The following is a 23,983-nucleotide window of genomic DNA, read 5'->3' as shown; positions in this document are numbered from 1 at the left end:
TATTTTATTTACTAGAATGCAATAAAGATCCTCTAGTTAAAGTACTGAAAGAAAAAAGTTGAATGCTCAGAATAGTGCATAATATATACATTTCCTGTTTGCTACTATTACTATCAACCTTCAAAGACATCATCATTAAACTTTGGTGCATTTTCTCTGCCACCATAATAAAAGAACACAAACATATGAAAAGGCCCAGCAGTTAACCAAACCTCCACTATCATCACTGCACAAATAAATGATGAATCAGTCTCCTGGGGTATGTGTGTACTGTAGCTTTCATCTGATTTCATGTGGATTTCATCATTCATTGTCTGGGCCTCGGCTGTTGCTCCCATCCACTTGCATTGTATCAAACCAGGATTCCAGCAGTATAGTCCAACAGAAGATAGAGCAAAACAGTGCTGAAGCCCCTCCATCTGCTCCAGCTAATGATGATGCTCTCTCTGGCCTGGAGCAGAACTGTGTGAGGGAGATTTACACCCATAATACCCCTGGGGGCTCTGGAGCTGCACCGCGCTCCAAAACACCGTCACTCCATCACTTTCTATATGATAGCTGGCAGAGCAGGTAACAATGGACCAGCAACAATGTCTTTTTGTATTACTGACAAGGGCCTTATTTGGTTGACATAACCTGCCTCTGTGTCTGAGGAGTGGCACAGAGCACACAGGAAAATGGATGACAGCTACACCATTGAGACATTGTGCAGTTGCAACAATCACACCAGACTATGTTTTTAAAAAATACCTAGCAGTGTGTGCGATACGAGGCGGGCGAGAACGGCGGTGACGGAGGGAAGAGGAGGCTGTCTTTAAGATACACTAATTGGAATGATGGCAGGAGGGGAAATCGGGCATCACAGTGAGCTAAACTGAACAGAGCTGCCTTTTCCCATTCACTCTTATTATGAAGGTTTATAAGTCATAATTGCCCTTCAATTTGGGAGCTTTAGACCCACTATAAAGCTCTGTGTGGGACTAGCCTTGACATCTATCTCCTAAAACAAGTGAGTTAAATGGTGAGAGGCAGAAAGAACGACTCTGTGCGACTGTGTGCCGGAGAGGGAGAGAGAGGCTGAGGCAGGGGGAGATGCAGAGAGCTCCACTCCTCAGGGATTGAGTGTTCACACACAGTAAATGGAAGTGGCACAGCTCTGACCTTTGAGCCGCAGCATACGAGTAAAGTGAAGGCACTGTCAAAATATTGCTTCAGAAATGACAATCCACCTCGCCAGTCCCAAGTCTTGACATGGCAGGCAAGTGGAGAGCCGTAACCTGCTGATCCCGACATTACAAATGAGGGGATTATCATGACAACAAACCGCAGCTCGACACACTGCATACCCTAAAGATATTCTGGTATTGCCCCTTATTATCAGCAAAGTCCCACACAGATAGCCAGAGATGACACTTAGAGCAGGCACCCGAAATCGAAAGGAATAGGAGTCGTCATGTGTCAGGATCCCAAATAAAATTTCAAATCAGGCTTTACAAAATAACTTGGTCCTATCAGCATCAACTTTGCTGTTACGATATTACGGTTTCTGAACTTTGGGATTTGGCAGCAGAGCGACTTCTTTGCATCTTCATTTACACCCATGTAATACTCAAGTCCACAGAGAATAACTCAATCGTAAAGAATACCAAAATATCACAAGCAAATTACTAGTGCTCTGAGAGGGAGCTTGGGAGGAACAAAGACAGACAGCCATAATTATATCTTGGCGTGTATAGCATGTCAATGGGCCACCTTCGTTCTGGAGGGCATTCCCCTGGGCCCCTCAGGCATCAAAATGATGTCCAAATTATTTTGTGCTCTATTGCAGCATGGCGCGATTATCATATTTACTGGTGGTGCATTATGACAACATTGATGTTTACACCTGTCTCTGTGAGAAGGCAAGGTTTACACTCTGTAATTTAGCAAATGTACAGTATGCATATGAGTTTGTTGGCAGGGATTTAAATTAGGTCAGAAATGGAATACATCAATAGCAACCCATATGTGCATCTTTCTTTTTCTTTTTTCTCCCTCCCCTCCCCAGCCTTCTTTGCTCAGAAGCTTGGCGATGAAGCAGCTTGACGACTGCAGAAGTGTGATATGTGCAAATCACATTTGCAGATGAGCTTGAAACTCCCTTTTAATATTCAGATATCAGACATCCCGCACTGAGAAGCCCGCTAAGACGCGATTCGGGGGAGAAAAGCAAGATCCGCGTCATTAAGGGAATCGTTAGAGGCTCGGTTTACATTTTACATATTTCACAAAAATGTACAACCAAGTAAAAACATCGGCAGTTATCTGTGATAACAATGCAAATTTTTGTCAGAGAGCACATGAAGATTCTGTCAAAATCCAAAGTCGCTCAGGTCTTTCTTTTCTTTTTTTCCCCCCCTCTCTGGCTTAACACCCTCAGCTTATTGGCGCTTTGATTTCTTTCATATTTTTTTCCCTGAGAAGTCACACAGGCTTGTGGAGTCAAAGACGGTGAAAGGTATGTTTGCCACGAGGCATGGGAACACGTGTCCCCATAGCCTGCCAATAGCTCATCAAACACACAGGCCTGTGGATGGATGCAAGCCCGGCTGGCGTTTAGGACGTCGAAACAGCATCCGCTCTGCCACACAAACCATCACTGACTCCTGTTTACTTGCTTCACTCAGTCCCACAAAGCACAGCCTAGTTTCCTGACCATTTTCTGCACACAAAAACACGCCGCGGCGGCAACAACGCCACCACAAGGCTGCATTTTTTTTCACCTCGTACCTGCCTCTTTGTGGTGTACAGTAACACCCAGACAATAATTTTTGCCACTTTGCCGCCTTAACTTTTTTTCACCGGATGACAGAACGTAGCCCCTGCAATTTCCCCCTACCTCCTTCATTTCCCCGTGTCTTAGCCCTGCGCCAAATTTGTCTCTGTGCCATTTTAATTACAGCCAAGGCAATCTTTATGGTGGTATTCTGCGAGAACACCAATCTGCAAAAAAGGTGATAAGTAGAACCGCCACCCAGCTTTGGTATCAGTAATAAACAGACACTTAATTGAATAATTTGACCTAAGAGGCTGATCCTGGGAAATAGCATGTTGGAAAAATTATTTTGAATATTGAAGACAGTTCAGTGTTTTGCATGATGCCTGCAGTAGAGAACACACAGTGGATTTGGCTGGTTGCCCGCCAACTCGCCAATGTGGGCCATGGTGAGTCTTTACGGAACAGATAAGTGAGCCTTTGGTATCCTGGAAGCACTCAGATGTGTGTGTGTGTGTGTGTGTGTTTTGGAAGTGTTGGGGGTGACACATGTATGCATGAGTCCGTGTGCAGGCGTGTGCGTGCATGTGTCCGATATGTACAAGGGAGGGGGGGGGTGGGGGAGGGTGAGGAGTGTGAAGTGTGCCCACTCGAGGTCTGTCTCCAGCTAGCAACCACATGGGCACATCCCCCTGTGTCTCTCTACCCCAAACACACACACACACACACGCACAAAAACACACACATAGCAGCTTTCCGCAGAGCCTTAGAGACAATGACTCGCGGCACCTTCCTGTTTAAGGATAGCTGTCAGAGGATGATGGCTCCGATTCAACACTGCAGCAGGTTTGCACAGAGCTCTGTGATAAAACGGAAAAAGAAAGCAAAAGCCTCCTATTCTCTCCCCCCTCCGTCTGTGCCCCCTCTCTCTGTGTGTCTCTTGTCTTTCTCTCCCTCTCTCTACCACTCTCCCTCTCCCTCCACAGTTCAACACTGATTTGACTGCTAGCATAATTTTGCAGAGGAGACTATTTGCAGATGCAGCAGAGTTATCAATCCGAACAGACACACAATCCGGGTCCAATGTCACTTCTCCTCATTATGTTAATGGTTAATACATGCAAATGAAAACATTCCGGCAATTTGATTTCTTTGAAGATAGTTTGCATATTGTCTTAGCCATAATGATGGTACACTTTCTCCCCAGCTTCGATTTATGCAAGGCTAGTTAGTTCATTTTTATCAGCTCTGAGTTCATTTCTAGGGCTACTGGAATGTGTTTTCCCCTTCCCCTCACTATTTAACTAATTAGGATTCAGGTACCATAAGCAGATTTTTCACGCTATTGGTGTTTTTCTTAATTAAGAAACAAATGAATTCTCCCCAGCAAAATAGATGGAACAACGGGATAGGGTGCCAGGGGCCAGATGCGGCGCTTCTTAATTAGAAGTCACTCCATTGTCTGAGGTTTTTTAATGAAGCCCCAATCTAAATGGATATCAAAAAAGCTTCTAGTGAAGAAAAAAAAACACACACACACACCGGCCATTTAAAATAATAAGGAAATAAAGATAATGAAAGACAAAAGATATGTACTGGCAGCCTCAGCTCACACCTCCAGTTCAGTGCATGCAGTGCTCTCGTCACCTCTGGATGAGCCCTATTAAAACAGCACGATCCCTCGCCGGCCTCTGCCTGCCTGCAGCCATGTCTAATGTTCTGCCAAGCCAACAGTGAAACACTCTCTTTTCAACTTCTCATCAAAGGTGGAAGTTTCATTACCCCGTGGATGGTTATCAACTAACTATTTCTGAAAACTGTTGCAGCTGTCAACTTTATGCTCAAGCCTTCCTGGCTTGAAATAACAGTGGCGGCTTACGGAATCCGTGCTTATCACATCAGTGTCATTCATGATAGGCTGATGTATTTTGCGAGGAGAGCCAATGCAAAATTTCCAATTAGCTGGAACAAATTGTCACCTGAACACAACATGGAAGATAGAAATAGTGGTGCACAATTTGATTTGGGCACCTGGGATGTATGTATGATTTAAAAGCAGTGCAGATGGAACAAAAGAAAAGTTTTGAAGTTAATTTGCAGCAGGATTTTTTTTTTTCCCCCCGTGAAGCCCAATCATCTCGGTCAGCCTCGGTGATGCTGCTGCGCTGGTGACTGAAGGCGATAACATCGGGGCTGTTTTTGACTGAAATAAAACCCGTAGCATGCCCATATGTGCTGCCAACCCCATCAGTTCTTCTTCAGACGGCATGGCTTAGGAGCTCCCAGAGGATGGGCCAGTGCCCACTGATACGGGCCCAGCAACCGTCTTGTCCAGGCCAAGTATCCCTGCGCCCAGGGGCTGTGCCATCAATGCCATGACTTGTGCCAGACTGGATCCCACCCAGCAATCCATTTCAAAGGCTTTTTTTTTATGGATCAGGTATGCAGTGTGATTTTCCTTTCCCTTTGTAATGTGCCGTGTCAAAGGCGAGCTAGGCTGACTTTAAAGTCATATACTAGTTTTTTCCGCCTTTCATTTGGGAAGGAGACATAATTGATTTCTGACTTTCCAAATGTCAAGTTGGAGAAGATTAGAAAAAAAGAGAGAACTCCAAAATCAATCAGCAATATGGGCAAGTTGATTTGAATGGTATTTAGAGTTTTGTGCTTTTATTTACAGTATAAGTTATTAATCAGAAGTGAGCAAACACTTTTCCGCATCATCTAAATAATTCCCAGGGGAATTTGACATTCATGGAGCAAAACCCTATTGAGAAACAAATTGTGTTGTCTGCATCTGCTATTAAACATTAAAAGATATTCACTTCATCATTTACTCGTGCAGAATATATGAACAAAATACAATTTACTGACTGATTTCTCAGAGTTCACGGAGTGAAAACAGTTTTTTTTTTTTAAAGAAGTAACTTTCTTAATAAAAAGTCACATTTTTAAAACACCTCTATTTATCCGCAAATTACCATAATCCTCTGGATGTTCACTCGTGTGCTCTCTCTCATTTAGAGCATTACTTGTTTATTTATATCTGTGAATGAGATTAGAGGGGAAGATTACTTAGCGCAGAGACATGAATAGCGATCAAAGACTGCAGGATAATGTAAGTCTTTCAGTGATTGCTCAGCTCTTTTCAAATCTACCGGTGGTGTATTAGAACAATACAAGTGGCTGTGCTCCATACACTGTGACAACAATAATACAAAATCCTCAGGGAGTGAACCGCATGTAAACACTCCAGATCAGCACACAGTACACTGGCACAAAGTGTCCTCTAATGCAGCAAAAATTAGCTTTGATCCTGATGAGGGCACAGCAAAGTAGCAATCAGTTCAGTGAAATGACATCACTTGTCGGACATAAATGCGGTTGGAGACACGTTGGGTTCAGTATCTGCACAAAGCAAAGTGTTTTACAGCCCGCGCCCTTTCTAGAAGCTCAACTGGGGAACATCAGCCACGAGTAAACAAGCAACATTATGTTCTTCTGATTATTCTAAACAAAAATGTGGACACAAATATGACACTCTCTCATCCAGATGATTTATGAAGAACATTATGACAGCTGAATAGTCTTTTTTTTTGTTTGTTTGTCTGTGCTGCACACATTTGGAGGAAGCACTGGTCCAGCCAATTATCGGTGGCAGGACAGAGAAACCTGTCACTCAGATACACATGACGAATGAAGACGGGAGGACGCAGCAAAACACCAACAATTGAATCTTAAAAAAGCACACATGCATACAGCTGCAGCTCACGGCATCAGCCTGCAGTTTTGACAAACAAACTTTGCGGAGGAGAATTTATTTGCAGCTGCTGTTGAAGGGACAGATCTCAGAACCAGTTGGCTAATTATTTATCCTGCTGGTTTTATGGCTCTCATTAATTTCCCTCCTCTCTCTCTTTACCTTCCATTCAAAGTCTCAAGTCAACCTGCATCTGGTGCTGATAACGCCGGGGTCTCAGCAGCCTCGCAGCCTCCCCTCTAACCCACCCACATGCACCTCCACCAGAGAAAAGGAGCAGCTTTCATACACACACCCACTGGATAATGCCATTAGAAATAGCACTCTATGCTTCAAATCCACAAAGATGCGCTTGCGCAAGTAGGAAAGCATGCTACACAGTATCTTGGAAATAGGTGGGTTAATGGCAAGACTCTTATGTGCTACAAGAAAAAAGGAGGTGCTGCAGAGAAGGAGCTGGATGGAGAAGGAAAACAAGGAGCTGAAGCATAAATTGAAATGTGAGCTGAGCATGGAATCTTACTGTGTGAGTATTAATGTTTCCATGGTATTGCGTATTGGAAGTTGGCGCTGAATGCTTGCTAACGAAAGACAGTATTTTACAAAGCAAAGGTCACAGCTACTCTCTGGTGAGACACGATTAAAAACTATTGAATTTAACTGATTTTACCTAATATGGTTAACTTTATAAAAGGGTTTTTGAGAGAAAAAAATGGGTTATGTTCCTCAAAAAGGGCAAAAATGTATTTGCACTGCTATAATGCAATTACCCAACACTATCAATTAAATATATAAAATAAAATAAAGTGAGAATAATGAGCTAAGCTGCTTTTTGGTTTAGTGGACAGTTTTGTCTTTCTGGCACTGGTTGCACCGTACCCCTTTTCTTTCAGTCAAACTCTCTATTTAATCTCCCTCTCCTTCACCCTCTGTCACTGTAGTTGGAGGTTTGGGGTGGGAGGGGGGAGTGACTGAGATTGGCCCATTCTTGATTCTTTGGTGAGATCACACCCCAGCAGGTCTGAGCCGAGGCTATCTGCCACTCCCTAATGGCCCAGTCTGGCTCGGTGCGCCCTCCAACTCCCCCCATCGCTGCCCACCTCCTCCTCCTCCTGCCCGGAGCTGTCCATCACGTTCACCCCCGTGACAACAATGAACAGCAGCCCCTCATATGCAAGGACCTCATCGTCAATCCACCAACAAACCAAACACCCAATTTGAGCCATTTCTTCCAAGAAGTGCACTGATAGAGACTCCACACTGGTCACACTTTCAAAAGCACCAGAGAGACACAGTGGGCGAGAACTGCTGAAAAGCAAATATTGTCGACTTCTGCTGACTTCAAACAGCAGTCAGATGGCAGAGACTACCTAGGCAGTAAAGAAGCTGCATTACACACAACACAAGAGAAAGGGGCCTAAAGAACCCTTGGTGATTGCTTTCATGTTTGTCTTTACAGGGAACCCAGAGCATTCATTTCTCTTCTTCTATGCAAAGAAAAGTAAACATGGCACTCTCTGCAGGCTCATGAAATTGAACAGTTCTGAGCATAACGGCCAGTCCTTTCTTTCTTCTGTTTTAAAATTAGATGTGTTAGCTCTACTGGAGCTTTGGCATATTGTATTTTTTTTTTCAAGATGCTTCAAATATAAATTTGCATTTAAGTGATGATACATATTCCATGCTGAATCTGTCGCCATTCATGCACCAGTCCAGTAAACTCTATTTGAAGTTTTTAAACTGAACTTTTCCTCAAAAGGTTCAAGAGACACGCGAGCAAGTCGGTGAGTCAATGGACACACAAACACACACACACACACATGCAAACACAAACACACCACACTTAATGGGAGAGAAAACTTAACCCAGTTAAGTTCTGTTTCAGTCTCCACAATGGCCCGGTGATGCTCTCTTGCAGTCTTATTGGACTATCAGTGCTCAGGGGTCATGGGCCTGGCCAGTCAAGATAAAAGAAACCCTGATGAAATGAAGCATGTGGGAGCAAAGAGGGCTGCTCTCTACTGATGGAAGAAACCCAGTCACTCTAAAAGGTGAGCCTGTAGCAGTGTGGTATTGACCTGAGTGACCCGACTCACTGCTTGAACTCCACCACACTCCACAATCCTCTAACAGGAGAGCGCAGACAATAGGCTTCTACTGATGTAGGCGTTTGGCTGCCAAAACTAATAATTAGTGGAACAATAGTTTTTTACATTTTAGACATTTTAATACCTAGTTTATGAATATGTAAAATTTCTTTTTTTTATTTTTTTGTGCATATTTTTTGTATATTGAATCAGTTCAATAACTCTTTTTTTTTTTTTTTTTTAAATAAAACAAACAAACAAACAAAAAAACACCAAACAAATGTCTACTGCGGAGAAAAGTAATTTTTCTTACAGAAACTTTGGTTATTATTATAATAATGTTACAGTTTCTCTGCTACTTTGTACTTGTGTTCCATTCCACTTTAGAGTGATTTTGTAATTGAAGATTTTACATATAGAACACATGGTCATCTTATAAAATATATGACATTCTTACAGAACTTTGTGCGATGCTAATATAATTATCCAGATAGGTAGAACGCGTGGGCTACATGATAGGATTGATACAAGGTCACTTCTTTGCGATATATAAGACATTATGATGAAATATATTTTGAATGCAAGAATTTACTTAGAATAGCCTTTGTAATGCTGTATTTCTGTTACAAACATAATTTCTCAAGCAACTACACTGTATGAGCACATGACCACCATTTGTTCCTAACATAACCAAAGACATTTTTGCATTTGGATTTGTCTCCTTATTGTTCCCCACTGGGATGAAATAGGCAGGGTTCAAATGGAAAAATGTGACATTACCAAGTCCTCTGACTCACACTTGGTTTGGTTTGTTGCCGGGCCACTGCCAATAAAATCTAATTAAACCACACCTATACAGTTTTGTATTTAACAAAATAAATAACAAGATGATTTTTCTGAACTTTATGTTTGATATTTTGTTGATTTTGACATGTATATTCTATATGATAGAGAATTACTTAACATGTGAAACACACTTTTTAAAACCAAATAATAATACGATCCCCTCTGTCATATCATCAGCAGCCCAAAACTGTTCAAAAATTAAGTGACTGATAAAACAGGTGTTTGTCAAACTAGTTCTGACATTCATTTGTTTAGCCTTGGTTAGTCTCTGCAGTCAGTACAAAAGAAGCAACCACCTGCATCATTTCTCTCTCCAGCAGTGACACTTTTAAATATTCTGACTCTCTTTGACAAAGTTGGAGACTGACAACAATAAGCGCAGTTTTCAATATTCGGTGCCATTTGATTGAGCCGATGACACAAATCGTTATTTACCACTTCCAGATCAGAGACATGCACTGTATCACTATCGCTGAGCTGGTCAATATACATCACTTCGCCCCAAAGGATTACACCTCTTATCTGAAATGATATTCAATAAAGTATAACCGCCGAAAATACAGAGTGGAGTGTTCTTGCTTGGATCTGGCTTATGCTGTGAAAAAAATAACACTTTATTGGAATTAAGATCCAAGTCAAGATTACCTGAAGAAACAGCAGTTAGATTTCTGTTCCAGTGCCACGTCCTACGCTTTATTCTCAGCCTGCCTGGGGACTAGACCACAGTGTGCTGTTCCCCACAAGCCATGGGGGTGTAATAGAATGCCTTTATGAAATATATAGCGACGCCCCAGTACCTTCCACAGATCATAGCATGGGCTAGGACATTTGGTGAGCCTAGCAGGAGTTTAAGCGAGAGGGGAAACAAGGTGATGTGGGCGTCTGACTAATATGGCCTTGCTGAAATGCCCCACAGTCCAAAAAGTCAGCGAGGCAACTGCGTAACTTTTTCCTGGTCCCTCTCTGATGCAGCACAACTGTAATATCATCAAGGTGCACGGGATGATACCACTTTGTGCTGCCTAATTAGCTGCTGCAACCTCCCTCCCCCGCTGCTGTGCCATCCATTTAGGGCTCCTAGCAAAGCAACCATCATTAACTACAGTGGGACGGAGTTAAACTTTATTCAGTGTGGTCTGGAACACGAGAAAGGTGGTTTCTTCTTTTAAACACTCTCATCTTTTTATAACTCGCTCAACAGCTGTCATTACATTTTCCTTACACATGTTGTATATAGAGTGGGTTTCAAAGTGGAATTTTTCACCCAAATACTAAAATAACTGCCGTCGTTATGTATTCTCTTCTCGTTTTCGGTGTTTTATTTTTCCCTTGACATTAACAACCCCCCCCTCCCACACACACACATACACACACACACACACACACACACACACACACACAGCCCCAGCCCTGCACTGTATAGCGTTTCTTTTCAGTTTGATAAAGCCTTTAGTGAGTGTGGTTAGAGCACTTGGGCCGAGGATCTGATGAGACGCGAGGGGTCTGTCACACACAAACACACACACTGTAAGTACATTCTAATTAGCTGATGTATGCAGGACCTCATCCACGTTGGAGGGGTATCAAAAAGCAATCAACGCCCCATCCCTGATGAGCTCAGAGAGACACAGAGATCCGCATTGTCTATGGAAAGATGATGCGTGGCTGGACCTCGACTCGGCTTTCGAAACCACCATAATGCCATGCAATCACAAGACATTATGCACAGATCTGAACCCCAAAGCCACAGGATGGTGGGGGTGGGGGGGTGGGGGTGGGGGGGGCAAAGAGAATATTGGGTTCATAATTCAAAAGCCTGATTATGATGGGCGCTCTTGTGAAAAGCTGGTGTGGAGAGCCAGAAGTGGGAGAATTGGCCCGCGAGTACCACAAAATATGGTTATAAATGCAGAGGAGAAACATGTTTAAAAAACTGTCATGATCAAGAGCAATACGGTGCAGATAGCAGCGAAATCAGCAGAGTTAAGATGACAACTAGTTGCCATGGAAAACTGAGAAAAATTCAGTGAGCAGCGAGTGCATGAAGAGGAATTTCTCAAAGTGATTCTTCTCAGTGGAGGGAAATCAAATAGAAATACAATATCAACCACAGCAGAACTCTACGTTATCGGCATGAAATTGTGAAAAAAAAATTAAATATCCTAAACATACGATCTAGGATTTTGTCACCCATTCATAATCTAATTTGACCCGAGGCCATACAGCTGATTCGTTTCAGTAAAGACCATAGGTGTTTTAGCTGCAGGCTCCAACGGAGAGAGGCATGTGTGTCACACAAAGACCATCGGTTAGCGACGTACCGAAAGGGACTCTGTATCACCATCTTATCTTCAAAGGACTGGGCAGGGGCTCAGGGGAGCTGTGCCACCGCCTCGCCTCCACACAGACACACACAGAGGGGGGATTTGGACCTGCAAGCAGGAACCAGAGATCTCTCGGCCGGCACCCAGGCCTGGACCCTCCTCCAACTCGCCCGCGGAGAACAGGCAGGGTTCCTGCACACGCGGCACGACATCAGTGAGCTGATCCCCCACCACCACCACCCTCCTCCTCCTCATCTCTCTCCTTCCTCCCTCCCTCCTCCTCCTCCCTCCCTCCCTCCCTCCCTGCAAACCCCCTCTGCCGACTGCCTGCCCATTTGCTTCCTGGCCTCAGCTTGACGGAGGGGATGGGATCTGAACTCAACTTAGACACAGAGTTTCCACATTTCACAGATGGCTGGGAGAGGCTTTGCATGGAGGTGAGGAAACAGAGAGAGAAAAGGGAGAGAAAGAGAGAGCGAGGGAGCCTCATCGCCGGCGCCGAAGCGGGGCCGATTTCACACCGCGGTAGAGTGCGCTAAAGCAGGCCGCCGTTAATCCACTCACTGAAGGGAAGGCCTGGAGCTATTCCGCCGCCCGACCGCCATCTCCCTCCACAAAGCCATAAATGGTGCATTATACAACTGGGCTTCAGAGACACTGCTGATATGCTGATAGGTGGCGGACAAAGACCAAAGCAACCACAGGAGCGGAGCCACATGCAGGACTGAGGGCCTTAGCGCAGGAGCAGAACAGCACACACGTATTCAGCCGTGATCTCTCAAACGCTGTACCTGCTGAGGTGTGGACTGTTAGAGTGCTATATCTGTGCTTTTGATCGGGGTTAGTTCAACCTCTGGAATCAGGCCTCGAGACAGAGATGGACATGCACTAACACTCCTTCTTCTGCTCTCCAACAAAATAGTTTTTTTTTTTTTCTCGCTCTCTCTCTCTTTCTTCCCACTGTGAATTCATATCTGTAAAGTTACCAAAAGTCTTGAAGATGAGTCTTTGAACTTATGAAAGGCAATCATTTTGAATGAAAGGAGACAGGAAATATATAAACATGGGGGAATTTAAATAAATTGCCACAAAGAAAATCACGGAGAGGGCAGTGAATTATGTAACGATAAGACAGCCACCAGCCTAAGCCACAAAATGAGATGTTTTACATGAAACGAACAGCGGTCTAGATTAGAGAGCCATCCTGTTTAGACATGAAGCCAATTGGGTTGATATCACATGTAGAGAAAATTTGAAAGATAAGTGGGAACTATGAGAATTGTTATAATCCAACTGTAACAAAAAGCTGAAGTATATTGGCTTTTCCCCCCAGAAGCACTGCACGATAAACATCTTTGATGAAAGAAGTTCATTACTTGTGCGCTGTGTAATGTAACATGCTGTATTATGAGTCTATGCCAACCTACAGTGAGGCAGTCTCTAAATGAAGCCTCAGGCATTTAACGGACATCATTAGGTGAAAACATATAAGAGATAATTATGGTAATTACAAATCCCTTTTATTCGCCCTGAGTCTTTGACAAGAAGGTTGTCATATCAACCACTTCAAACAAACAAAGAGTTGTTGTCTCTTCCCCTAAATGATGTCCGGTTCCATTTGGATGGGAATTGTCTTCGGATTATCCTTTTTATTGTTTGGTTAGTAGCTCTGAATGGAGGCTACATTTCTTTCAGTGAAAACTTGATTAAAACAAGTGATTCACAATAGTAGAATTTGACTTGCATTTGCATAGCCACTTCATTACAAGTGAGACCTTGATCTTGAAAGCAGCCCCATACAAAGCTAATGGACATGTCTGTTATGTCTATTAGAGATGGAACCTCAGAGGAACCACGGCCTTCTGTTTAATATAGCAGACATCACTATGGGCACCCAAGTCCTGTCTTATTAAATTTCAGCTCCATAACAATAGCCCAAGGAACAACACGGGCAATATCATGGCTTCTTCTTGCAAAAAAAAATAAATAAAAAAATCCATCTTGCAAGAGTTTGTTTTTGTTTAACCTAATCCAAGTGTTACTGTTATTTTGTCACAAGGGGTCAGCTCCAGAGCAGCCGCAGCGATACGCCATCTGAGCAGCAAGAACAGATGAAATGTTGTATGGAACATCTTTATGAAAGCGAGCGCGAGAGGGAAATCGCAAAGGACTTGGGTGTTTATTTACAATATGCATCCAATCATCCTTTGTCACAGTTCCATGTTCGTCTTTTTCCGAAACCACAGAGAGACACTCGCTGGAGATTCTGTTTTTGGCCTCTTTGCTACACAAACTCATAATATGGTGCCACCTTATCAGATCCTGCTTACAATAACAGATTCACTTCGAGTCAAAGCTGTTGTTTAACTTATTCAATCCCATGGGAAAATTCAGTTCAAACAAGTCAGGAGACATGTGCCAGTCCACAGCAGTTGATGATGTCAACGGGTCCCTGCTAGTACCAGATTCCTCCAGCACTTTCAATCATTCCTTGTGAGATTACTGCAATAGGATATTACTGTACAAACTATGACCATGTGTCCTGCTGCCACAAAGCTTAGCAACATATTACAGTTTGTCAAAGCAAGCTATTGCGAGGGAGAGATAGATACAGAGAGGAGGAGAGAAGCCATTGACCTTTGTGTCCTTCATATTTGCCTAGCTCCCCCTCAACCCCAATCTTAAGAGTGAAATCATCTGATCCCAAACTAACTGTCAACTGGCTTGTGATGGTGGCAAAGCCAGCAGACATCAATCAATCAGATTTTCTCCTCGTCTATCACAGGAGGCTTTTTTTCCCTGTTTTGCCCGAGCTTATCATCTGACCCAGTTGTTATCCTGTTTCTGAAGCTTAAAAAACTTGATTATGGTCAAATGTATGTCTCAGAGATTCACAGACACATCCTGGACTGAACCGGAATGGAAGAAAAAAAAAATGTTATCAGTATTTCACCACAGAAATGAACACAGGATGTAATGATTGTGGTTTTTCAAAATGAGCCTCTTAATTCTACTCTCATGCTGGAAATAAGGAGTTTGAGGCAGTTATCTTTGGTTTTCAGGGATGCATGATTGCGTGAACCTAAGATAAAAATCCAATCTGATATCATAAGACAAAAAGGCATTTTAGTTGGCTACAGCACTTGCTCAGTGTCAACAGTTTTTAGTAATTACTAGATAAGCATTCTCTGAAATACACAGAAAAAGAAAATTGGCTGATTCTGAAATAATAGCGGCTGCATTTCTCTCTGGATGTTTACTCTGTCACTTCACAAAGCCCGCTTTGAGATAATAAGAAGCAGGAGACGTCACTTTTTTCGTCACTGTCCAACGTCGTGCACACTCTATCTAACCTGATTTGCATAATTTACTGTAAATATAATCGATCATCATCAACCTGCTCTGACTGGAATATCGCTCCATTATGGCTATTTCTGTTGCAGTGCTCCCTGCTAATCACATGCAGGCAGATATGGCCTCTGATCACATGATGTGTAAGCTCCGCTGTCAACAGCTTTACCAGCTTTGCAATGGTGCAAATCAAAACACAGCCTCTTTAAAGTATTAACATGTTTTGAAGTTTGTTTTATATTTTCAGCATATTTGACACAAATTGTTTATCTATTTACAAAGCTTTGTCATTAGTGATTTTCCACTGAACCCTTAAGATGCTGTGTGTTTTGTGCCGTTCGTCTGGCGGAAAATGCTGATGTACAAATTGAACTGAAAAGCTTGTTACTTAATCCTCTGTTGCCAGCTATCCCTTAACTATACAGCCTGGTGCATTTCAACCCAATGCAAAGTTCTGCACCGTGCTGCCCCCCCTCTTCTCCTCTTCCCCGACAAACACATCCTCAGTAATTCCTGCCAAGCCAGAGATTTAGACTGAACAGCTATTAGGGCGTCACTTTCTGGTGTGCCAGCTACTATCCTGCTCTGGAAATGGTGTTCACCAAATTATCCCCTCTCATTATCCTCTTTTTTTTTTTTTTTTAAATCACTCTTTCATTTATCTTTATTTCCTGAAACAAATTTTTGCACAATGTCAAGTCAAACTCAAAGCTTAGCCAATAATTTTACTGTATATTGCTGACAACATATTGTGACAATGCCTGCTGCAAAATGTGAGTCATATTTCCTAGCAGTCCTTTTCCATTCTCTCATCCAAGATTCAGTCAAAACCCTAATATCAGTTTTGACATATTCCATGAAAATGTTTTGATTAACTGTAGCTAATTAAATTGAAATAGACAAAAAGAATCTTAATAGACACATAAAAGTTATTTATATGCCGGCAATGGAAGACTGACAGATTTCCACCCCTGGACTTTATTTCTTGAATATGGCAGAGGAGAGTTCTTGTTGCTGGCGCAGAGCTGTTTCTCTTCTGGGCTATGGAGATGTCAAAGCATCACACAAATGTGATGAACTCAATATCCATATCCATGATACATCAAAACCTCGGCATGGCACAAAAATAACTGCAATACCTCAGGAGCAACCTCAGAAATCCCCTTAATTGAGCAATATCTTCATTCCTGATCCATGTGCATCACCAAGGTGAAAAGGGACTGTGCAAGTTAAATGAAAGAAGAATTCATGATGTGTGGCGGCCTCTCTTACTCACCCTGGCTATTTCCCCTCTTGGCAGGGGCCAAATAGAGAATGTTAAATGAGGCAATTGTGTCCCGGAGGCAAAAAGAGGAAGAAAAAAAAAAGCAGGCAGTGCCCCTGCTCTCTGCTCCAACCCTGAGGAGCATTCTGCAGCATGATGAGGTACATCCAGGCACCCAGGCCTGCCGCTACCCAAATAGCTGAGACCTAACTTCCCATGAGAACAGGCCACTCTACTCTCTGCAATGTATAATGTACATACAAAATTGGCAACTCATTACTGAAATTTCTAATCAGGTTGGGGTTTCACTGCATAAAAAATATTCAGGTTAAAAATAAAGTGCTTGAAAAAAATGGACCAAACATAAAAATAAAAACTGCACATCAGTGATTATTAGGTTGTGGAAAATCATTATTTACATATAATTCTGAGTTACCCTTTTTACTTTTCTACATTCTTAGACAGTTATCATTACTAATTACTTATCACATTTGGATTTTACATGTAAAACATGTGCTTTCGCATGTCCATGCTGATAAAGAAAACAAGATAAAAGAAGTAAAAATCAGTATGCACCAGTTTGCATATAGTCTACAATGTACAACGCTCGTGGAGACCATTTTCTTTATATTGCATACCTACATTTTTAGTATTTTAGGTAAATTTTTCTACCAATTGCTTTTTATGTTTACAGCGGGGTTTTGCTTCTGGATATGGATTATAAAATGTCAGCAAATGATTGAAAAATATACCAGAAACAGAAGTCCAAGTTTATATCTTCACAGGTTTTGTTTTGCCCCAGCAACAGACAAAATAAAAATATCATCAGAAAAACAATGAAAACCAAAAAATATTCACATTTAACAAACTGAAATAAGCTCATTTTTTAAAAGCCTTAAAGAAAAATTAATTATCAAAATTTTTGCAAGTTAATTGTCTGCAGTTCCACCATTTGTTTCATCGCTACACAACTTTGCATAATCAGGATATGATGAAGCCCATCAGCAGCCAGGATGTGCAGTGTGCTGAGGCCTGTAGAAATACCAGGATGTGGAGTGTGATCTGTTAACATTCTGTGCTGGTGGTTGCAGGAGACTGATCTCCCCTGCAGTCCCACACTGTCAGCTATACAGACATACTCTACGGTGACACCTCTGATAATCAAAGCTTTGTCTGGGTCTTAAAAGGACGTACTTGAACAACAGCGAGACCAGAGGCCCTCTTTGCTGTAATGGCCTTTGGACATCAATATTTAAATCTTACATCTCTGTTGTGATTAGAATGCTGCCTTTCTCTGTTTTTTTTTTCACCCCCTCTCTCCTGAAACAAGGTGAGGGTGAAAAAAAGCTTAAATCGATGATCTTTGAGTCTAAACTAGATTCCCAAGCAGTTTGCCACTCTCAGCAGCAAGATAAGATAAACTCTCTTTGACCTAAGAGATGAAGTTGCCATGACGATCAGGGAGTCCACTTTCTCTATTGATATTTTGCTGATGTAACAACAAATGGAACTAGATCCTGCTCTTGATAATGGTGATTAATTAATACCAATATTGATCCCTACAAGGAAGAGACAAGGCTATTAACTTAAAGCAGGCTGAAAGTCAATTGTTACCTGGGGGCTCAATGGGCATCATTGATATAAAATCTAAATAAGCAGAGAAATACGGTTAGGGAGTGAAATGTAAAATAATAAAAAAAATAAAAATAAAAAGGAAACACACAACCAGCAAACAATAAAAGCAGCCTGGTTTTGATTTGGACATATTTCTAAAATTAACATTTTCCTCACATTGGTGACAGTCCCAGTGCCTGAATAAAAGCACAATGGTGACAGCTTGAACCAGCGGTTATTGGAATAATAGCAGTGGAATTCAGGAAAGAGGAAGATAAAGAGGAAACTGTGTGAGGAAGTGACCTCCACCTTTGCAGCAACCCTGCCCACATTTCACACTGCTGTCCAGGCACTGCAGGCTACAGCTACAGAGAGGGCACAATAAGACACCGTCAGTCCATCGGCTGCCAACCCCAGCTCATCCAACACATCACACAGAACTGTTTTCAACGGAACGGAAGCAGCAGCTGCTATAGATTCCTCTCCCTATAGCTGTGGAGTCTGTGACATAAGCAGATACAGCGGTACTGTAAGCACAATGACTTCCTCTATACAAGAAACATTTTACTTTAGACACAATAGGAAAAAAACATTAAAAGGAGATGACATTCATCTGCATTGTTGTTTTGTGTCAAAAGTGAGGAGGCAATTGGGGATCCTTCAGCTAAGACGAGGCAACAGCACAAGCTGTTATTGGCAGGGAACAGATGTTTGAGGGAAAGTTGGCATTCAACAACCATTCTTCTTCTGACAGAAATCAACAAGAGAAACACAAGAGACACGGCGTGATTGTCACCCAATGAAAGAGAGACCCTTAAATATACAGGGAGGCTGGCATGCAAACATTTTTTGATTTTACACCCCCAAAACATCTGACTGCTGGAGTTGCCAGCGTTTGTGGGCCAAGGGTGAAACGCAGCCTATACGACTTCCACAGCTTTTCGTATGCAAGAAAGCAAAGCTGAACTAAGTTGTGGGAAATATGGATGAGAAGTCTGTTCCAGTGAGAGAAAAATACAAAATACACCGAGCTAACAGCTCCGATCCTTCTGCTAAAACACATAGCCACATGCTCGTCGAGCATACTGTACATGCACCGATGTATACACAAGCAAACACACACACACAAATTCAGATACAGGATGTTGGCAGTCAATTCAGTAAACACTCCCCTTATCCCTTACTAGTGTAATCTGCCTCTGATAAATGCCCCTCAAAGATAGAAATGTCACCTGATATGATAAACAGTATGCTGACGTTACATAAAGTGGCCTTATGCTAAGGAGTTGGAGAGATTAACTGTAGAGCGGAGATGGAAAAAATGGTCGCTATGATAAAAAGCAGACTTTTAGCTCGAGCAGAGAATCTTGTTCAGCTGTGGCTCAGTTTCAAACTGACTAGTTGAGAAAAGGAGGGACCTTAATATGGCAATACGTTGGATTTAAGTTAACTTAAAGGGTCTGGACATGCAGGGGCAGTTCATGATCGCAGCCAAATTGCATCCAAGCAATCAAATGAAATATTTTTCTCCTCAAACCCCGGCTCTATGAAAATGACAAATGCTGTGTATCAGTAAGGTACTGCATCGAGGAAAAAAAAAAGGCGAGGAGAGCAATATTTACCACTGCATCACTAATCCCTGCTCCAACTTTATCCACAATGTATTATGGGTGAAAAGGAAAAAACAATACAAAATGAGGGGGGGAAGAAGAAAAAAAACCTTATTGTACACTGCAGCTTTACAGATGTAAGATCACTATCACATGAGTAGATTAGGCATTTTGACAGTATGACATAGTGGTAAGCTCTGGGGACTTGTGCACTTGCCACTCGGGTGCTATACAAACTTACAGTAATCACTACAGTATGGTGCTTCATTCTCGTTGTGTGTCGCGTAAAAGAGCCAAAGGAAGCCACATGAATTCTCAGACGGTCCATATAGTGAAGACAACAGTAACAGGGAGAACACTAAGTCAGTTTAATAAGCACATTTGACATTAGATGTCCGCGCATGGCCTCAGAGGGCTGCTTCAATATGTTCCCATAAACACTGGTGGAGGCACGCTCCCTACATCATCCAGATTCCCCTTTACGCCGTGAAACTTTGGGGGGCAATTTTACAGAAAAATTACTCTGAGGGGCCTGGTTTCAATTCAGCCTGTTCATATCTTTCCTTCCTATTAAGCATCAAAATGTTCTCCACTCGGTACGAATAGAGGTATGGACACCACCAGCAGCCGGAGAGAGGCAAAGGGGGGGGGGTGGGAGAGAGAGACAGGGAGGAAAGGAGGGAGGGAGAAGAGAGGATAGAGGGAGCTTGGTGGAATTCACACATCATATTACAGCAGCTAATCGCAATCCGCAGAGCATCAGCGATATTTTCATCATTCCTGTCAAATTCTACTGACCCGCCTTGGAACGACTAACAATCTGGGCAATTTATTGGCATATTGGCACGAGGTGATAACGCTAAAAACAACAGCAGCTAGCAGCTGGCCCTGGGAGATGAGCTGATAACATTGATATGTGCTCCCACACAAAACACCTCCACCACTATCTCCTCTTTGTATCAAACTCTTATTACAATAAAAGTGTATGGGGTTTTTTTTTTCCCGCTTTCTTGGAAAAGCAACAAGGGGAGGGGGATACAGAAAAGGGGCCAGGGATATATATTTATATATATAAAAAAAATCAGATGTAACATTTCAGAGGAAAAAAACAAGGGGGGAAAATACATAATTTATCACTGTATTATCGGGATATCCAGGCAGCCTAATCAAGGAGCACTGAGTGACTATTTTTTGCCTTATCATCCAAAGTGGTGGAAACGGAGAAGGAATTATCAGCCAGCTGCAGATTGCTGGGCTGGAATTTTAATGGTAATAATCGGGTTTCTGATGGTATATCTTCTCTGCTTATCTTTCCCATTATCTGGCCTTATCTCCCCAGTCATCGGAGCAAATTAATGGTGCTCTTTCAGCATCGCCTTTTTATCACCGCTCAGAGAGCACCCAAGGGGAAAGAATAAGCAAAATATTAAAATACTGCATAAATCACAATTTTAGATAACGGTCCAATGTATGCAGGAGGGGTGGGGGGGGGCAGGGGGAAGTGGGGGGGAAGGTGGAGGGGGGGCAGTACGGCGCCCAACAACCTTTTTGTCCTTTAGAATGACTGTCTGTGCTGACTTTCTGTGCGATGCCTCCTCGGCCTTTTTTTTTTTTTTTTTTTCCCAGAGTTCCCGGGGTAGGAGAGAGGATCTAGGCTCCTCGTGACCTTTCTGTTTCCAACTAGAGCTTGATTATACGGCTGCACAACCGGCTCCATATTAACAAGATCTTACACATGACATACTAATTCACAAAAAGGCCAGGTCACAGTGACGAAAGCGCAACACGAAAGCACTTCAACTTCCTTTCGCTCGACAACAAAAATTTGGATGCCACGATGGGATTGGTCCAAAAAATGAGCGGGCCAATCACGTCATACGTTGTCGTTCTTCTTTGTTGATGAGTGTTGGTTTGTGGTGGGGTTCCAGCAAAAAAAACGAACAAATACGAAGTCACAGATAGTTAAAATAAAACAGTGTTTCTGCAAAATAATTATTTAATGGCAAGAATAGTAGACTAAGCTATTCTAAACTTTGTGAAAAAGAAGTGGAAAAAGTACATTTATTCAAAAAAATATTTCAAATAATACTTTTTAAAGTATAAAATAAAATATTTAAAATGTTAAACTAGAAGAGTTTTAAACAACGATTATCAGTGATGTTTGAAATGAATTTTCATTGTCATTAATTGAACAGTGCAACATTTAAAATATTCATAAATCCTACTTTTGTTGACCTAAAAAACCATTACATTTTTTTTACAACTAAACATTTAAAATGTGAAGAGCTGCACATGAAGTAAAACAAGACAACACAAAATCTCTGCTGTCGCTGAGTCTGTTTTGCACAAATGTCAGAAAACGCTCTTGTATACCAACAGGCGCCTCATGAATTCATGAATGTGAACTCACACACACACACACAAACACACACACACCTACATAAAATATTTCTTCAAGTCGGATTGTCCGTGATAACTTGAAGAAGAGATTTTCAAAAAAGCGTCACACTGACGTCTTACAAAGTCCTACATGTAGTCTGTCTTTAGCCTCTTTCAGCAGCAGCATGCAGTGGACAAACTGAACACACACACACACACTGTTCACACACTGTTCACACACTGTTCACACACTCTCAGATGTCAGCTGTATTTGAGAGGTGAAAGTGTGTTTATGCCCATGTGCTTGTGTGTGTGTGTGTGTGTGTGTGTGTGTACAAATCTCCACATATTTATGGATGTTCCAAAGGCCCTTTAAATGCAGTAAAATTATAAAAAGTTGTTTAAAACCTTTCGTAAAAAAATATGCATTATGATTCAAAATTACAAAATGTGAATCCACACACTTTTCAATTAATGTAGGCCACGAGGTTACACAGCACCATATTAAAATTCCCCTTTTATATATACAAATAATATTAGCAATAAAAAAAAAAGTGAATTCTCATTAAAATTGGAAATATGTGTAAGCCACGTTGACGAGTTTGACACTGTCTCCAGAGCAAAGGTACAGTTTCAATTGAAATTGAAAGCTGCCATAACTTCCTCGCCTCACTTGTGCTCTTTTACATCACCAGCCTTCAACACTGCTAGTCAATATTTACACCATCTATAGGTTCTATTATGAAGTTTGAATGAGTGTGTGTGCATGCATTTATGCACACACACTCACACACACACACACACACACACACACACATCTGCAAGTGTTTGTGGAAGAAATGCAGAGTGTGAAAGAGTTGAGAGTGTGTGGGACATGCAATGTGTTGCAAATAAATAATAATATTATTTTTTTTAAAACATTTAACAGCATTGCAAAATGAAAAACAAATTGGCCTTTTAAACCAGCAGCTTCATTATTATTGGCCAATAATTTTAGAATTACTGCTGATTAATTGGCACCGAAACAGGGGGGCTTCAGGAGAAGAGCCTCCACGTTCAGTGAAAGTGATGCACTGATGCACAATTTTTGGATGAACACCACGATAGAGTAACATCAAACAAGCGAGCAAATAACTTCGTTTTTCCTGCAACTTGGCAGCAGCGGGGAAACTTTTCAGCCAGCAGCACCGTGGGATTTGGATTGTAAATCATCTCTTAAAAAAAAAAACACTCACACACACACTTACACACACACACACACCACAATACACACACATACACACACGCGGGATCTAACTGCGGAGCTGGAGCGTATATGGACCGTGACAGGCAACACATGAGTGGCGATAGTTGAGCGCTGCTGAATCAGCTTCACTGTGGTCACTATCATTACAATATTCTGCAAACTCTAATAAGCCTGGAGACGCGGTGTAGCGGTCAGACAACATGGAAGAGAGAGGAAAAAAAACTTACGTTTGATCTGCCTGGGGTTGCTCTGCTTCCTTCGGGACATGCCTGCTGTGCGGCTGGTCAGTGAATCCAGGTGTAGTACTGACAGATCGATAGGTTTTGGTTCATCCAAGCAGCCGGTTTTGGGGGAATTTTTTTTTTCTTTTTTTGTCTGATGGAAATTGAGAAAGAAAAAAAGGGAGGAAGAAGGGGGCACCAGTACTTTTTACGCACAAGTCTATCGTTCCGTCTGTCTTTCCTTTATCTTTCTCGTCTCTCTGGCTCTGGCTCTGGCTTTCTCTCTCTCTCTCTTTCTCTCTCTCTCCCTCTCACACACCCTCTCTCTCTCTCTCTCTCTCTCTCTCTCTCTCTTTCTCTCTCTCCCTCTCTCTCTCGCTCTCTCCCTCTCTGTCTGTCTCACTCTTTCTCAGCACCGTTCCTCCGTGATGAGGCTGCGCTTCGCCGCGATCCGCACGGACTGACTGGGGAGGTGAAAGCGTTTCGCGCTTTTGTTTGAAGATAAGGTTTGTTCCTCCCCGGGTAC

At 42.2% G+C, this 23,983-nt stretch overlaps 1 protein-coding gene across 1 annotated transcript in view; it reads right to left on the bottom strand.

The window, feature by feature from the left end:
- zfpm2a (zinc finger protein, FOG family member 2a) overlaps positions 1-23,740 on the bottom strand; it is a 117,821-nt gene extending 94,081 nt beyond the window's left edge. Inside the window, exon 1 of the mRNA XM_008279184.1 lies at positions 23,464-23,740. Coding sequence (XP_008277406.1) covers positions 23,464-23,503 — 40 coding nt within the window. The 5' untranslated portion in view covers positions 23,504-23,740. The remainder of the gene's footprint in view (positions 1-23,463) is intronic.
- Positions 23,741-23,983: the final 243 nt, after the last annotated feature.

The sequence above is a fragment of the Stegastes partitus genome, unplaced genomic scaffold (genome assembly GCF_000690725.1).
Source record: "Stegastes partitus isolate 25-593 unplaced genomic scaffold, Stegastes_partitus-1.0.2 Scaffold146, whole genome shotgun sequence".
NCBI lineage: Eukaryota > Metazoa > Chordata > Actinopteri > Pomacentridae > Stegastes > Stegastes partitus.
Note: the sequence above shows the minus strand (reverse complement) of the source record. Positions and strands in the feature narration are given on the sequence as shown.